At 40.7% G+C, this 18,354-nt stretch overlaps 1 protein-coding gene across 3 annotated transcripts in view; it reads left to right on the top strand.

Annotated features, from left to right (window-relative positions):
• ADCY8 (adenylate cyclase 8) overlaps positions 1-18,354 on the top strand; it is a 229,091-nt gene that overhangs the window by 146,718 nt on the left and 64,019 nt on the right. For all 3 annotated transcript variants that reach the window (XM_059901676.1, XM_059901677.1, XM_059901678.1), the window contains one exon: positions 6,756-6,856. In XM_059901676.1, coding sequence (XP_059757659.1) covers positions 6,756-6,856 — 101 coding nt within the window. The remainder of the gene's footprint in view (positions 1-6,755; positions 6,857-18,354) is intronic.

Genomic DNA, 18,354 nt, shown 5'->3' on the forward strand with positions numbered 1-18,354 from the left:
GCTTAAGAGATTTCAGGAAAAATGTATCACAGACTTTGAAATGTTTCTTCTTCCCATAAACTCCTATTGGAGTTACAGTGAGTAGACTAAAATAATTAAGGAGGAATTTCAGCAAAGCAAAGAAGGCTAGGCAAATGAATGAATAATCTGATGGATTAAGATGTTGGATTCTGGAATTAGGTAATGAGAAAAATGCTTTTGTCTGTTTTCGGAGATGTTCAGAATTTGTTGAAACACACCATTTCTTATTTAGATGCAGAGGAGAGGAACGTGGAACATCGAACCAAGTGGTCTTTGGTGTTCGCTCTCATTTATCTGAATTAGACTCCTCCTGATCATTTTCATGACCTTATTTTTAAAAATTCTTTTGAAGGAATTATTCTGTTGTAGGCTCAGGTTACTCTTGAGTTTTACTTCTCTAATAAGGCTCAGAATAATAAGAATATTTAGGCCACCTCCTTCAGGTAAGAAGGACAGACTTCAAAGAGACTTAGGGGGAAAAAAAAATCCATCCCTATTCAAACAGTAGCTAAGTGAGACTCCTTTACATTTTTGATATTACCTTGTAAAATTCCTGCTATTTCTATACCCTCTAGGTAGTCAAATGATATCAAGGGCCATTTCACTTGTATCTTTTCATCAGACCAATTAGCTAGCTCCAGTCCCACAAAGCCAGCATTTTCAGAGTCAGGAGTACCAATTTCACCTATAATAATGTAGTGTAGAATGATAGAATTATAATGATTTCAACCTAAAGGTCATCAGCTCAGCCCTTAAAGTAATCCTAGTGTTTCATGTGTGGATATCATCATTACCTATAACCAGGGGCTTCTAGGAAAGGAATAAAGGAACAGTTATCACTCTCACTGTTGGGGGACTGGGCCAGTCAAGAAAGGAAGAGTCTTTTCTCCCAAGGATGGGAGATTTGGGAGGAGCTGGGAGAATGGTGGGTTGGAAACTTTATGAAGTTCTGCTTGGGAATTCTCCTATGACAATCCATCCCCCTACCAAGGAAGACCATATATTGTCATTATCAAAAATATTTATATAACTTATTATCATTGAGTCTTCTGTCATCTCTGGGATGGCATCCTTCCAGCCTCATTCTTCTGAAGCTGTCCACCTTAAATACATGCTAGCATGACCTTGTGAGTTTACTAAATATGAGGAAATCTACTTTGTTCAAAGGTCAGCTTACTTGGGAAGACATATACCAGTGAGACATTCCTCAGATACACCTGTCACTCGTAGAATTGTGCTTGAAAATGATTTGGTTAGACGCTAGACACCAGGATAGGGAATATATTCTATTTCAAAATATGAAATTATTGAAAATTAGTTCCTAGCTTTTTTATTGCAATTGCTTTTCACCCAAATGGTCTAATTTAAGGGAGCTCTAGCCAGTGCCATCCTCCATAATGCATGAATTCAACAGAACAGACGTTACATTCCTTCGTTCACTCATGCAAAATGAGCAGATTGTCCCAGTTGAGATTCTTCTTTAACAAACATATTAATTTATATTAATGAGAGATGTGCTAGAAAATTATCTTTTTTCAAATTAGATTTATCCAAAGGTGGAATGGGCTCTCAAGTGAGGGGCTGATTTCCCCCATCACACTCAGACAGGAGTTAATGGCTCATTTCTGAGAGGTTTTAGTGAGTGAAATCAGCATTACAAAGAGCTGGACCAAGGTGACAGATAAAATCCATTTCACCTATAAAATTTTTCAATCCACATACACACTTGAAACAAAGACCAGAATCATTGTAGTTTGGACAATTAACTAGATTATTGCTATGGTTAGAAGCATCCTCTACATCTGGTAGGGATGTAAGAATTTAGTCAGTACCTTTTAGCTCATAGTCGAAGAGGAGGATCTAGCAGAGCGGGGTGATTTCCCTCCAACCCACCTAGGAAGATTTTCCGGGCATGCCTCAGGCAAAGAAACATAGCAAATTAGAAGCTCTGTCCATCACCTCTGCAAGCTAGCTTCCCTGGTCACACCTCTGTGGATGAACAATCTAGAATGGGCTTTACCTTGTGTGATCACACTTGGGGTTCCAGGCTTCCTTTTGACAGATCTAGGAACCCACAGATCCTCATGGCTCTGAGTTCATTTATGAATATGCCTTTCAAGAGCATGCAGGGCCGACATCCACAGACATGAACAAAATGGAACACAAGTTCTTCCTGCTCCACTTCTTTAGAAGGGAACCCAAGTCTCAACCTGATCAAATCAAGTAGGAATATTCATTTTAAAAACAATTTTTTTATTATTTGAAGACGGTGGTCCCTCTTATTCTGTTGCATTTAATAAAATCCACTGTATCTTTTCTTTTCTTCCCCGTTATTTGTTCACTCCTCTAGGCCTTAAGAAAAGGGTTCTTTACATTGCATTGCTATGTGCTGAGGAACCATTCATTAGTCATGAAAATGCAGCGGTGCCAATTCATTAAACTAATTCGTGGGCTGGTTATGAGGTCCATTCTTTGCCCAGATCATGTTTCACCTTCATTCTAATGAAGATTTACATAGACTCAAATTTTTAACCCATTTTCTTTCTTTGTACTGTAAACCACATCACTGAAATATAACAAGACACATGATCATGCACCTTGTGAAGATGATTTTACCTTGAAGATAGCAAAGTGGCAGCAGTTAGTGCAGCCAATGAGACCTTGCACTTTCTGGATTCCCTCCTTACAATCCGTGAGGTCCTACTTGAGTTCCTCAATTATTCTAATCTTCAGAGTCATTATCTGCAAAATGGCGATATGATAAATGGGATCTTCTTTAAAGTGCTGTAATGATAATTAAATGAGATCATCCACATAAAGCATGTAGCATATTGCTTACCTTGCACTAGATAATACTCATTATTACTCAATTTGTTACACTAGATTTTGACCATTTCCTGAATCAACCAAAACCTTACAGATTGAAAAGTAATAATACAGTTGTTCCTCTGTATCAGCAGGGCCTTGATTCCAGGACCCCCCCACCCCGTAGATACCAAAATCCACAGACACTCAAATCCCTTATATACAATGGCATAGTATTTGCATATAATCTACACACATCCTCTCATATACTTCAAATAATCTCTAACTTACTTGTAATACCTAGTACAATATAAATGCTATGTTAATAGTTGCAAATGCAGTGTAAGTACTATGCAAATAGGTGCCGGTGAGTGGCAAGTTAAAGTTTCGATTTGGGGAACTTTCTGGAGTTTTTTTTCATGAATATTTTTGATTTGTGGTTGGTTGAATCTGATGTGGAACCCCTGGATACAGAGAGCTGACTATAATCAAAATTCTAATCTAAGCTCTCAAAGGAAGCATTTGTAATTTGTTCCAAGTGGCACGGTCTTTTTAATTGGTATTAATCCCATTTATAGTTGGCTCAGTTACTGTCTTCAGGCATTTCCTGCCCAAAGACACTGATCTAGGAGCCAGGAGATGTGGCTTATTGTCTGAAATTTGCCACCAACCACCTAATTGACTTTGACCAGCTCTTTCCCCTATCTGATTCTCAAGTTCCTCATTTGTAACATATACAGTTGCCAAGTCCTCTTACAGACCGAGGACTCAATGAATTATAAGGGCCCAGTGGTCATTTCCAAGGACAGCTTTCCTAAAGGTCCCTGGAGAAGGGAGAATTCCACCCATTGATGGAGGATCTTTTAGGAAGAAAGGGAAGGAATAAGGGCAAAGTCTTTTCCTAAAACAAAAGACTGCATACGAGATTATAATTCCCCCTTGAAGAATCTTTTCTAATTTGATGGACCAATCAGTCAGCAACACTTTGGGGGACCCTACTGAGTACAAGGTATAATTTTGTACAGAGAAATAGAGGACAGCATTCTAGAAAGCAACACTGTGGTTAAAAAGCAGGCTTCAAAATGGTAACAAGTATAGCAATAAAATATGTATAATTAATTGATTATAGTAAACACTTATGTAAGGTTACCATGTGCTATAAGCATTGCTCTAAGCACTTTGCATATATTAACTCATTTCATCCTCCCAGCAACCCATACGAGATAGTTTTTATTATTATCCCCTTTTTCTGGATGAGGCAACTGTGGCACAGAAAACTTAGTAAATTTGTCCAAGGTACATAGCTAGTAAGTGTTGGAGCTGGTATTCACATCTAGGTAGTCTAGCTCTAGATTAGTCCATGCTCACCACTAAGGTAGAAAAGAATATGTGGCACCAAGTGAGGACAGAACAGAGACCAGATAAAGAGTCTGCCTATGGCAGGAAGGAGAATACGTGTAACTTAATATAGCTGTGAACCAGAGTGATCAGCTCTTCACAAGTCAAGAGGAAGTGAAATGAATCATCACTCAATCTCATCCTGAGCCAGTTAGGCACGTTCTTTCCATATTTCTGTCTCCTTACATTTCCAAAGTACACTCCATTATGAAACCCAGTATTTTATATTTGATTGGTTTCATCTTCACAAATATTCCTTTCTGTGACTGTGCTAGGCACTGGAGTTCAAACCTGAAAATAATAGAATTTATTATTAAATTCTAGCATAATAAAATACAGTAAAATGGAAGAGCACTGCAGAACCTATGAATTGTATTCATTCCCCCATTTGATAGATAAGAAAAGTGAGGTTAAAAGGAATTGGCTTTGCTCACAGTGAAACACTGACTAGTGGAAGATCTGGAGGTACAGCAGATACTTTGTCACCAACCAGCTTGACTTCTGAAGGAAGTGAACAACATGAAACCAGATGCAACTTTAGTCTGGACAAATGATGATTATGTGACATTTTTTTTAAGTCATCAGTTAAAACATTCAGGAAAGGAGTCAGGACTCAGGCTTGGGATCGATAGGAAAAAAACCTTCCCACAGTGAGAAAGAGCCCAAAATGGAAAGGAATCCTTTTGCAAAGGAATGAGCTCTTAGGCGCTAGGAGTATTCAAGTTGAGGGTGTTTGAAACCCTAGGATGCCCTGCCCCAGCTCGGAGAAAAGAACCCCGCTGCCACCAACAAAGCAGAAAAGGTTATCTGCTGATAATCAGCAGGCATTTGAGTAGTCCTCAAGGATGTCATGGAAAGGCAATGTTATAGGTAATGGTCCATCATGACTCCAAGATGCTGTGATGATGGTAGTGATGAGGAGTTGATGAGGAGGGTGATAAAGATGAAGATGATGAAAAGGAGCAAGAGAGAGATTAGGTACCTGAAAAATTATTATTGTTGTTCTTAAAATCTCATTATTAAATCTATATAACCAAGCTGGTTTGAAAGCAGACAGCCAACAAAGAATAAGTAGATCTTGTGCAATCGGTTGTTAGAAGGAATTCAGACATTTATCTTTCTTTGAATTAACTGCTTTGTGGCTCCTTCATTTATCTTCAAACTGGTATGTGTGTGTCTCTCTGATGGTGCCCTGTTCTTAGGTAGGGCTCTTGAAAACTATCAGTAACATGGATTTTCTATAGCTTTATCAGGAGTGAAGATGGCTACAGTGATTTTTCAGGGGCATGTTCCCCTCTAGATATGGAGCAGGTTGTCAGCAAACAGGCAGAGGCTTCAACACCAGGGAGTAGACAAAGCATTGCCCTAAGACAGCAATGAATGTGCAGTTTCTGAGCGGCACTGTGCTTCCCCCATGGATCTCACCAGCTACCTGTCATTGCCACTGTCCAAATCACAGCCATGACATTGATCAGTGAGTTCAGTCTAAAACCCAGACCACACCAAGAAGTAGGCAAGAGAATAAAAATCATGTAACCATTGACTATGACTCCCATATCAACAAGTTGGACTAATTTTGTTTCATTGACCTGACCAAAGCCTTCTCTTGGTATTAGGGACATAGACCCTGAGATGTTGGGATAGCTCTGTTTACTGGCTTCCTTTATAAAATAACCGTGAAATTCAAATCAGGGATCATATAGTTCCAAAGCCGTTGCTTAGCTTTCTGTTCTCACCCCCAAAAATGCTCTGTGCTGTGTGATCTATGGCAAGTTACTAGACCTCTCTGGCATTAAAGTAAAAAGAAGGACTTGGTTTAGGTTCATTTTAAGATCTTTTTCAGCTTTAAAAATCCTTTCTTCTTCTGAAGGAATTGAATTATTCCTCAGTGACTAGAAGATGGTTCAGAAAACTAGGCAGGACTAAGGCAAGTATATACACATTCAGTGCTGACCTTCCAGAAGCTTTTAAGGCTGGACAACGAAATTACTGAGTACTCTGGATAATCAAAATAAAGTTACCACCATTCCCCGGGGCCACCTCGAGCAGACAACAGAAGGGCAGTCAAGCCTATTGGTCGATCAGTTTTGTTTTCTCTTGTGCAAAATGAAACAGCTGCCCTTGCTGGAGATTTCTTTGGCTGTTTTCTATTCTAAGATTCCATGAATTTATTTTTTCAGTAGTTTTTATGAAAAGAGAGGCAGACTCTCTGGTCAAAAATTTCCCTGTGTCCACAAGAGCAAGATCCTTAAATGACTTAACGTTTACTCATGAAGAATGTCAATGTGAATTTGATTTGCTGTGTATATGGATGTGTGCTCTTCTGTTTTGTTAAAGTGATGTTAGTTGGGAGGGAGGAGGAGAACTGGTTTATAAGCTTATGCAAAGTCCCTCTCACGTTCCCCTTTACTATGAAGGGAATCGTATTCACCCCTGGGCTCTCACTGGACGGTTGGTGGGAGGGATGGAGATAATGCTCCGTGAAGGTTTTATTAGTAATTCATTCTCCTTTTTTTTTTTTTTAATTACAGTATTCTCAAATGAGGGACGAAGTATTCAAATCAAACTTGGTCTGTGCGTTTATCGTTCTTCTATTTATCACGGCAATACAAAGTTTGCTTCCTTCCTCAAGGTAAATATGAAGGGACTAAGTTATCAGATGAAATGTCTTTGTGAGCTGATGGGTCCTCACCTAGAGCTAGCCGCTGACCTTTTCAAGGGATCAGAATTTACAATAACGGGATCCAGGATTCATAGCAAAATATTTGACAGTATCAGAGTCTGTTCTGGTTGTCTTACGCTGCATAATAATCTCATGACTCTACCAAGGCAAGAGCTTTTTCCCAGTCTTAATAAAAACAACAACCAAAATCAACATAGGCCTCCCTTTTATTTGACATTGCACCCACGAATGTAGAAAGTAAGCGTAAGTCCCTCCATCACCATTAACTTGTCCCTTTGTTAATTACCTCTTTGTTGTTCATAGATACAGGATCATAGCTTCCAGGGTCAGCAAAATTGGCACTCTAATAATACTACAAACAAATATATGTGGCCAGTCCCTGATCCAAATTCTTTATATACAGTGACACACCTAATTCTCATGGCAACCCTATGAGGTAGGTGCTGTCATTATCCCCACTTGAAAGAGGAGAGAACTGAGGCCCAGAGTAATGAAATAAGTTGCCCAGGGTCTCACAGCTGAAAAATGTTACAGCCTGGATTCAGACCCAGGAAGTCTAGCTCCACAGCCTGGACTCTTAAGACTCTATTAGACACAGACTTTTATTATACAGGTTATAGGTGCCAGAGCCAGCATTTAAATCTAGTTCTGGATTAGTCCAATGACCATGTGTTTTCCTCTCTCCTGCACTGTAAAGTAACCCTTGCCTCTTTTCTCAGATAAATTCCCTTCTCCCTAAACTAACCAGGAATTTCTCCCTTTCGTGTGGTTAAAAATAACATCAACAAATATTAGTTAAATGTCTAATACAGGCAAAGCAACTTGCTAGCCCTTGAGGATGGTATAATTTTGCAAGAGGAAGTCTGCATCTTCTAAGATATAATTTAGTGGGAGAGAGAGAGATGTTAATAATGGCTTCCAGTTACTGAGCATTTATTATATGCCAGGAAAGTGCTAAATCCTTTGCACAGATTGTCTCAATAAAGCCTCAAAAATAACCAATAAGTAAGGCAGCATTCTAATCCCCATCTATATAATGACTGAGCTGGGATTTGAACACAGAGACAGTCTGTGCTTTTAATTACTTAACTGCTTTGTGCCAACATCGGTGATTCATTCTGCCTAAGTGGTTTAAAGAAAGTTGGCAGAAGGGGTGATGCTTTGAGCTGAGTAGGATGAGGGAGAAAGAGTGGAAGAGTGTTCCCAGCTTAGGAAACAGTGCAGGCAAAAGCACAGAGATGTGAACGACCTCGTGTTTGTAGCACGGTGAGTAAATGGAAGACTCAAGGGTCAAGCATTTGTGCAAGGATGTGGTGGGTGCCATGGCTGAAAAGGGAGATGACCAGCAGGAGGAGTGCAGCGTCCACATGCTCTGGTAAGGAATTTAGAATTGAATCTGGGAGCAGGAAGGAGACCTGGAAGGAGACCCTGAAGGTTTTTGAGGAAGGTTGTAACATGATTCTGTGAAGGAAAGACGTTCAGGTTAACTAACAGTCAGGGAATGGCAATGCTTGACCTTTTCCAGATTGGCAGGGATGTAAGGAGAAAAGGGATTCAGGGAAGATGGTGGTAGAAGTAGTACATTTCTGAATTTCTCAGAATTCCCACATATCTGAGCAACTGCATAAAACCAAAAACCTCAAGGACCATATTTACAACAAAAATAGGTGATGTGGTAAACCCATAAATTTAAAAATGGGAATGACAATCTCCCAAGAGCCCCAAGACTGGATGTGATATCAGCATCTGTGTGGGAGGAATTGGAAAGAAACAAGTAGGCATCTGTCATATCTGGGAAGAAAAGAGCCCCAGTATTGCCAACAGATATTCACTGGGAAGTGCCATGGGCCAAATTGCAAAAGCAATTGAAAGTGGGAGGGGGTTTGCCCAATCCAACGTCAGGTGAGCGCAAAGGTCTGCAGTTAAGGTCCAAAGAGCTAGAATTGTCAGACACTATGAACTCCCAAAACTGACCAGTCAAATCTCCCTCCCAGCATAGGGCCCTGGAAGGAACTGTATGAATAGGATCAAAATTACTCACAATAGGGTTATAATGAAGAAGGGAGGGTCCAAGTAAAAGTGGAAAGGGAATCTAGCCATCATGTTTTGAATACTATGTGAAAACAACTAAAGAAGTCTCTGTGGAGTTAAAACATAAACTATCCCAAACAACACCTCTTTATAAATGTTCAACCAGGTTAATTTTACACAAAAATTAGCAACAAAATGTATTGATGACAATCCCATAATAAGCTATTATAAGAAAAACAAGAATTAAAAGTAGATTAATATCCTGATAGGCAATGAAAGCACTGCAAAAAGACATGCCTACAACATATAACAAAACATTAACCTACTATTTCAAAAAGAACTGAAACCCTTAATGTGATTTAAGACATCAAATGACAGCCTAAATCAGAATTAGAAAAAACTTAGCAATTTGGGAAGAGTGTTCAAAAAGGAAATAAAAATAAAAGAAAGATACATTTCAGAAATGAAGACTTAATATGAGGGAATATAGGGCACATAAACATAGCACATAATGCCTTAAGAGAAATAGAAGGTGGAAAGGAAGAATATTTTAAAGTCAAAAAGGAGATTTAAAGGTTTGGCAAAGCCCCATGCCCCACACCTGCTCCCCACACCAGCAATCCAGTATATTATTTGCGGGCTGTGGCTGAAAGAATTGCAAGACCCAGATTCTTTCTCAGTATTTAGGGGAGTTCGGTTCAGACACAAGGAAACAAGAAGAACTGGAGTCATTGTTACATACAGGTACTGCAAACACCAAGCATAGCCCAACCTCTAGCCAGATTAATATATTTATAAATCCTCACAGTAAAGGTGTATTCACCTCCCAAGAGCCCCAAGACTGGATGTGATATCAGCATCTGTGTGGGAGGAATTGGAAAGAAACAAGTATTGTATTACCTGATACAATATAACCAGTTTTCAACAGAAAATTACAAGTCGTGTCAAAAGGGAAGAAGAGACAAAGCAATCATCAGAACTAGACTCAAGTTATGACACAGCTGTTGAAATTATCAGAAAGAGAATTTGAAATAACTGTTACTACCATATCAAGTGTTCCAACGGGAAAAGTAGACACCATGCAAGAAAAGATGGGCAATATATTCCAACCCAATAGTTGGAAACTCTAAGAAAAAGTCAAAAAGAAATGCTAGAACTCAAAAACACCATAATAGAAATAACAAATGCCTTTGATGGGCACATCAGTAGATTGAACAAGGCCAAGGAAAGAATCAGTGAGCTTGCATATAGGTCAATAGAAACTTCCCAAATTGAAATGCAAAGAGAAAAATGAAATTTAAAAAAGTAAAGATCAAAGCATTCAAGAACTCTGGGACAATTCCAAAAGGTGTAACTTATGCATAATTGGAATACCAGAAGGAGATAAAAGGAGAGCTGAGCAGAAAACATCTTTGAAGTAATAATGTCTGAAGATTTTCTAAAATTAATGACAGACACCAAACCACAGAACCAGGAACCTCAGGGAACACTAGGCAGGATAAACACAATAAGTAAATAACCAAACAAATAAATAACACACTTAAGTATGTCATATTCAAATTGCAGAAAACCAAAGACAAAGTCTTAACAGAAGACACAGTGCGGGGCCGTGTGGGGAGGGGGTTACTACTTACCTACAGAGGAACAGGAAGAATTACACGGTGCTTCTCATCAGAAACTCTGCAAGCAAGACGAGAACAGAGCTGGAGCCACCAACCTAGAAGTCTGTATGCTTCAAAAGCAAAAGAGAAATGAAAACTTTATCAGACAAATAAAAATGGCATTTCCAGATGACCTTCCCTGTAAGAAATGTTTAAAAAAAAATAGTTCTTCAAACAGAAGGAAAATGATGTAGGTCAGAAACTTGCTGTACGCAGAGAAAGGAAAAGCATCAGAGAAGGAATAATGAAGTTAAATAAAATGTTTTTTTCATATTCTTAATTGATCTAAAAGATAACTGTTTAAAGTAACAATAACGATGCATTTAGTGCTTATACATATGGATGAGTGAAATGAATGACAGCAGCGTCAATAAGGCATGTGAGGGAGGAATTGGGGATGCTTTGTTTTCAGGTACCCCCATTATGCGTGAAGTGCTACAGTATAATTTGAAGGTAGACCTAGATTAATTTCGAAAACATATTGTCAACTCTAGGGTAAACACTAAAAAAATTTTAAAACAAATAAAATTGATATGCTAAGAAAGGAAACAAAACGGAATCATATGAAATGCTCAATTAAAATCAGAGAGCATGCAAAGGGAGGGAGGATATTATTTGGGGAGTGAGGAAGAAGAGTATTATTGCATAGACGAAGCCCAGGAGATGTTTTAGGCTGGTAAAACTATTCAGGATGACACTGTAATGGTGTATACATGATACTATGCATTTGTAAAATCCCATAGAACTTTACAGCACAAAGAATGAAAACCTTAATGTGTACAAATGTTTTAAAATTGCTTACGAGTTCAGGGAAACCCATGATGAAATCAGACTGTGATAAAAGAACGTAACTGTATTAAAAGTGTGAAACAACCTCCCCAAAGGGGTTGGGGAGAAAAGGTGGTTCCTAAGTAGCTTTGGAGATGTGTGGACTCTTGAGGACTAAACGCAAAAAGAACTGCACAGTAACACTGTGCTTTAGCTGATAAAGGTGTTTCTCATGGAGCTATGCGTGAACAACCTGAACCACAGTATATGTGCGCTATAATTGAACAGTTAAGTAAATGGATGGAAGACTGTGGGAGTCAAGTTTCTCACTGTTGACGGGGAAGGTTACAGATAAGCAAGGAGAAAACGCTAGAATGATCCATATGATAAAGGATTAGAGTTGGAGACATTAGTATGAATTTGTTTAGCTCACTATAGATATAGTTAGATATAGGCTGTCTGTGTAAACACAGATGTGTTTATCGACACAGATTAGAATACACATATGTGTGTCCTTGCTCTGTCAGCAGAGAAGGCCCAGGAGCAATGATGCCTCAGTAGTAACGCCACATCAAGCCATGAGCACAGCCCTGATCTTGATTTCTAATATCCATGCCCAATATGAGGAACCAGGGCTCCTTGGAGAGCTGGCTGATTCTAAGTCTGGGGTAGTAAATATACAATAGGAGCCTGGAACATGATTTAGGGCCAGAAAAGAAGGAAATAAAATATAGACACACATGGAAGTATGTCAAAGGGACACAGGGAAAGCTCCCTAGAACCAGAGCTGGAACAACTTGAGCAAGAAAATAAATAAAATAGTATTGGATTATAACCCAAAATATAAAATAAATATCCATAGGTTCACTGATGTAAATAAATGGTTGAATGAATAAGTAAAAGGTGAAGAACAGACAGATTTCCCATGGGGAAAAATCCAAGTAATTTATGTAGATACTGTATGCTCAGTGAGGTGCAACTTAAGCCCCTCTCCTCAAGTATGGCTCTGCTGGAGGTGACTTCCACAGCGTGGATGGCGGGGTATGTGGAGAAGCCTGGTACACGCTACCCCAGCCAGCTGATAAAGGTTCACGTCAGCAGTGATGTCATGTTGAGCTCTGTAGGCTTCCTCCCCAAAACCCATAACCTAATCACGAGGAAACATCAGACACATCCCAACTGAAAGACATTCTACAACGTATCTAACCAGTACTCCTCAAAACGGTCAAGGTCATTTAAAACAAAGGAAGTCAGAAAGAGAAAAACAAATACCGTATGCTAACACATATATATGGAATCTAAAAAAAAATGGTCCTGAAGAACCTAGGGGCAGGACAGGAATAAAGACGCAGACGTAGAGAATGGACTTGAGGACACGAGGAGAGGGAAGGGTAAGCTGGGATGAAGTGAGAGAGTGGCATGGACATATATACACTATCAAATGTAAAATAGATAGCTAGTGGGAAGCAGCCGCATAGCACAGGGAGATCAGCTTGGTGCTTTGTGACCACCTAGAGGGGTGGGTTAGGGAGGATGGAGGGAAACGCAGAGGGAGGAGATTTGGGGATATATGTATATGTATAACTGATTCACTTTGTTATACAGCAGAAACAAACACACCATTGTAAAGCAATTATACTCCAATAAAGATGTTAAAAAATAAAAAATAAAGTAAAACAAAGGAAGTCTGAGAAACTTTCACAGCAAGAAGAGCTTAAGAAGACATGAGAACTAGAAGGAAGATGGTATCCTGGATTGGAGATATAAATATGGGAAATCCTAGAAAGAATTTCCAAATCAGTATAAGTATATGTGAGCATAACTAGGGGCCAGATTGTGGTCTGGAAGTAACATATCACAGTTGGTTTTTTTGTTTTTTTAATTATGGAGATATGTTTGATTCTACGGCTGGGACAGGAAATGTGCAAGATGAGCCTGGAACCTCTTGTCCTACTAGAATGCAAAGAAGCCATCATGCTTCTTAGTACCTCTAAAGGACTCAGAAACTGCATTGAAGAAGCTTCCACTGTCCAAAGATGGAATAATTTTAGCCCCAGTGTGGATGATTGTTAAAACAGTCAATCAAAAACCAGCAAATATTTTACACTTTATGAGTTTATAATGACATTTTTAAGGGTTGATAACCTTTGGTGGATGATAGGGAACTGATCTGTTGTATTGCAGACTAGTGAAAAAAGGGAAAGAAACAATTTTTTTTTCTGTCTTCCTGAATGAACTGCAAGATCAGGTGAGTGGAAACATCATGAAATTATTCAAGCTAATACAATTTAAAGAAATTATAGAATTAAAATTCACCATTTTCCAACTCTCAATGAATTAATGGATCTAGGAGTTGACAGCACAAAAAGGAAAGACAAATGTATATCCTGGTGGAAGAACACAAGTCTGTAGTCTTATCAAAGGGGCCAAATCTGTGTGACCAGGAATCCAGTTCCCAATTTGCAAGAATCACAGGGGACAGAAGATATTGAATGAGTATACAAAAGTAAAATCCAGGATAAACAACAAGGTCCTACTATATAGCACATGGAACTATATTCAATACCCTGTGATAAACCAAAATGGAAAAGAATATGAAAAAGTATATATAGATATATATAACTGAATTACTTTGCTGTACAGCAGAAATTAACACAACATTGTAAATCAACTATATTTCAATAAAATAAATTAAAAGAAAAAAAAGTAAAATCCAGACAGTGGGAAAGACTACAGGTCAAGGGCACATACTCTTCAATAAATAAATTGTAAGGCATGAGATAAAGAGAGAACCTGTAGATTTTTTTCTAAAGACTTAGAAGATGAATCAAACTTAGCAAAAAATGGGCAAGACTAAACTGCAGTGTCTAAAGTGGATGATAAAACTATAAAGAAATGGGAAGTGATTAACGGGATGGGAGAGAGGATTATGGCTGGAGCAGGGGACGTGGACGGACCTTCGGAATGCCCCGCAAAGTTCTGTTTCGTGAACTGAGTGACCTTTATTAAGGCAGACACTTTAAAATAACTAATTAAGTGCTACTTGTGTGCTTTTCTGTATTTATGGTTCATTTTACAGTTTTTTTTTTAAAGTTTTAAATGAGAGAGAGAAGGAAGGACTAGGTACCTCTTCCAAATGGGGCTGGGGAAACCTTGCCTATTGTGAGCCAGATCTGTTCTAGATGCTGGGGTTATGTCACTGAACAAAAAATGCAAAAAACGAGACAAAGACAAAACAAAACAACAACAACAAGAAAAAAAAAACCCTCCCCTTCTGAGCCTTATAATCTAGTGGAAGGAGACAAAGAAATAATTTAAATATATGCGTATGTCTAGATGTATATATATGCTTTAAATGTAGCTACTTATATGCTATGTATGTAGATATGTCTGTGGTATGCATGTAGATATGTATATGCTATGCATGTAGATTTGTATATGCTATGGCAATGAATAAATCAGGACAGGGTACCAGGGAATGCCACAGGAGAATGGGTTTCCTGACAACCCAAGAGCCACGTGCGGACTAGGGTCCTGGGAAAAAAGATGGTCTCAGGGTGGTAAGCTGTGAGTGTTTGTAGGGTCTTGCCAGATCTACCGAAACTTCCTTGACTCCCCTCTTCACTCCTGCCAGTGAGGATGTGGATGTGGTCATAGCTGGTGCACGCTTCCCTCTGGACTCCGGGAGCACAGGGCGTTGACACTCCCAGCAAACATCCTGTGAGCACTTACCATGTGCCTGTCTGTGCTGGACACTGGGGCCACACAGCCACAGTCCCTGGTGTCATACAGCTTCCAGTCTACTCGGGGGAAAGAAATGAGTTGAACAACTATGATATAGTGTTTCCACTCAGGATGGGGAAAGGGTGGCGTGGGCTGTGTAGGAGTGCGGTGAGGTGGAGGGGTCAGGGCAGCTTTCCCAGAGGAGGTGACACTGACACCTAAGCCACCTCCTGAAGGACCGTCCCGGTTATGGGAGAGGACTGAGAAGGAGGGGAGTGGGAAGGGCTGGAAACTGGGTGTTTTGGAGGTGAGGGGTTTGTAAGCCTTGTGGAGGATTTGTGACCTGCTGGCAGAGAAGACTTCATTGAAGCATTTTAATCCAAGAAGTGACATGATGATTGGATTTGTGTTTAGAAGGGTCTCACTGGATGATGATAGGTGGGGATCAGGTGTGAACCTGGGAAGACCATCTGGGAGGGAATTGCAAAACTCCAGGCGACAAATAATAGGGACAAGATAGTGGCAGTGGAGTGAACCAGAGAGGACGAACTTGCTCGGTATTTAGGATGGAGGGGTGACAGTTCCCAGGACTGACCGGGTGCGGGGGATGAGACAGCAGGAGGAGCCCAGGATGGACCTGAGGATCTGGACTTGGCACGGGGACAGAAGAAGGGGTCCCAGCCCCCTTCCCAGGAGGGGTGACCAAGGAAGGTGAGCCACCTTGATGCCCAATTCCTGGGTTCGGGGGAAGAGATCCGGAACCTCGCCTGGCAGCTGGCTTGACGGAGTCCCTCTGACTATGGGGTACAAGCTGAAGCCAGGAGCTAAAACACCAGCCATCACCCCAACCTCACTTGCTCAGTGAAGAGAAAAACCTGATAGTGAAGGCAACTTCAAAGCTGAGCTCTGACCAGACAGCCCACGTGTAGTGGGAATTGAGCAGCCTGTGGGCCCCAGACACAGCCCAAGCTTTCTTCACTGTGAGCTCATTTCCCCTCCAACTCACTGTGTTTCTGATTGATTCTCTGCATCTGAACAGATGGTAGGTGCCTTTCACTCGCATTTCTTCTGTCATGGACTTTTTAGCAGACGAGGCAGTCTCTGCTCATATGACCACAGCTAATTCCCAGCCCCCAAAGCAAAAATTAATGGACCCCGGCAAAGAAAGACAGTGCTTGCCTGGCGCTTTCCTTTAATTTCCACACGCGTGCAGCTGTTCCTCTCCCAGAAGGGGAAACTGAGGAAAGACCAGAAAATACCTTTTGTAATCATAGAACAGTGTATCTAAGTCTGCATGCATGATAATGAAAGAGGGATGGAGGGAGGGAAGAGGTAGGAGGGAAAGGGAAAAAGAGGGAGGAAGCAAGCAAGAGAGGGCAGAGAGAGAGGAAAGAAAGAGGCACTGGATCTTAATAGATCTACTTACTATGCATCTTACTGGCTATGTGTCTGTACTTGACCTCTCTGAAGCCTCAGTTTTCTCATCTGTAAAATGGGAATAACAATGTCAGCTTCCCAGGGTTGGGGTAAGAATTAAATGAACCATACCTATTTTGATAAATCCTGGTTCCCTTTCCCTTCCTGAGTCACCGTATTTTCACCTAATGAAGAGGCTACAAATACTGACCTCTCAGGGTTGCTACGAGGATCAAATGTACTATTGGACTCGCAGGCACTTTGCAGATTCTCGAGGGTAGTCCAGGATCATCTTTCAGTCTGCATTTCTGTTTCCGAATGCACCACAAGCTGCTATAGGCTACTCACTCATCCCCCCCCATCCCTGCCTCCCCAACAAACCTCCAGTCATGGTACTAACCCAGACCCTGCTTTAAAGACACACTGCAGAGGGTAAATTAGAACTTAGCGTCTAGAAATGATTTGGATAGAGCTGTTCGCATATCCCTTGCCATTCTTTTTCAGATTCGATTTCAGAAATGAAAGGTTTCCTTGCCTCTTATGTACACCAACAATGCAAAAGCAAATTCAGAATCCCTGGATGCCTGAGTAGCTCTATAATTAGATAAAAATTACAGTCCGATGTTATAATGTTTATGTGTGCAGAAATAAACGAACGCTGAAGAGCTGCTGCAGAGATTTCCAGAGGAATTTTATACATAGCGCCAGTACCTTGCTTAGAAAGTATCTTGCAGTTAATACTCTTCCCAGAGATCTTTAAGATGCCTTTAGTTTCCTGATTTTCACCATGAATAGAGAAAGAAAATGAATGTTTCCTTGAGTTCTTATTATGTGCTAAGCATTACATTGCTTTATTACTTTAACCTCAGAGCCTCCTTTAGGAGGTGGACTTAAAAATCCCAGGTTTGCAGACTAAAATAAGATGCACCAAAAACTAAGATGCTCAGAAGAACGATATCTTGCCCAGGGTGCATTACTGGTTATGTCTCAGAGCTACAGGTTCAAACCCACAAGGCTTTGCTCTTGCCTGCCTTTCACTTCCTGCCCATCAGGACTTCCTGGGACAACCTGAGCTTCCTTGCTTAAAGGAAGAGGTGGCCTGGCCAAGGGGAAGAGATGATCAAGCCTTCTCCCACAGGGAAGGTCAAGGAGGAAGAGAGGACAAGCGTCTGAACTTCCCGTAAACACTGGCCTTTAACAGCGACACTGCCCTCCAGTGAGAACCAGGCCCACTGAACACTCCGGATGGATTCCGAGGAGTAGGGTTGGCCCTTCTTCCTACTTGGAAAGAATGCAGCCCGAGGGCAGGCAGAGGGGCTGGGGGTGCAGATGGGAGTACAGCCTAAGAAGGCTGGTGAGAAGAGAAACAGTCTTCTCTCCCCACAAAAAGGAAAAGTCAGTGAGTATTTATTGAGCACTTTCTATGTACTCAGCCTTATGCCAGGTGTCTTGGAAGAATCCAAAGAAAGACCGAGCCTTGAAGGATGATCAGGGTGTTCCCCACCGCCCCCGGAGAGTGAGAAAATACAGAGGTAGGAGTAGCACAGCATTTAGGGCATGTTCCTGAGGATTTGTCCATGGGGTACAGAGAGGTGGAGAAAGAGAAAAGGCAGCAGTGAGAACCAAGGGCACCCTTCTAGGCTGGTGCGCCGTGTGGAGGTCTGTAGGTTACCTGGATGACGGCCGTGACCATGAAGGAGTTTGAGTCTCCTGCTGGGCAGTTTTCAGACTCACCTTTGCCTGATTTGCTTCTTCCTTCGCTTTGGAACAAGATATTTGTATTCTCAATGGCTGCTTCACAGTACTGAGACACATCAGCCTTGGAATTGACCCCTTCTCTCCTGGGAG

The sequence above is a fragment of the Balaenoptera ricei genome, chromosome 17 (assembly GCF_028023285.1).
Source record: "Balaenoptera ricei isolate mBalRic1 chromosome 17, mBalRic1.hap2, whole genome shotgun sequence".
Classification (NCBI taxonomy): Eukaryota; Metazoa; Chordata; class Mammalia; order Artiodactyla; family Balaenopteridae; genus Balaenoptera; species Balaenoptera ricei.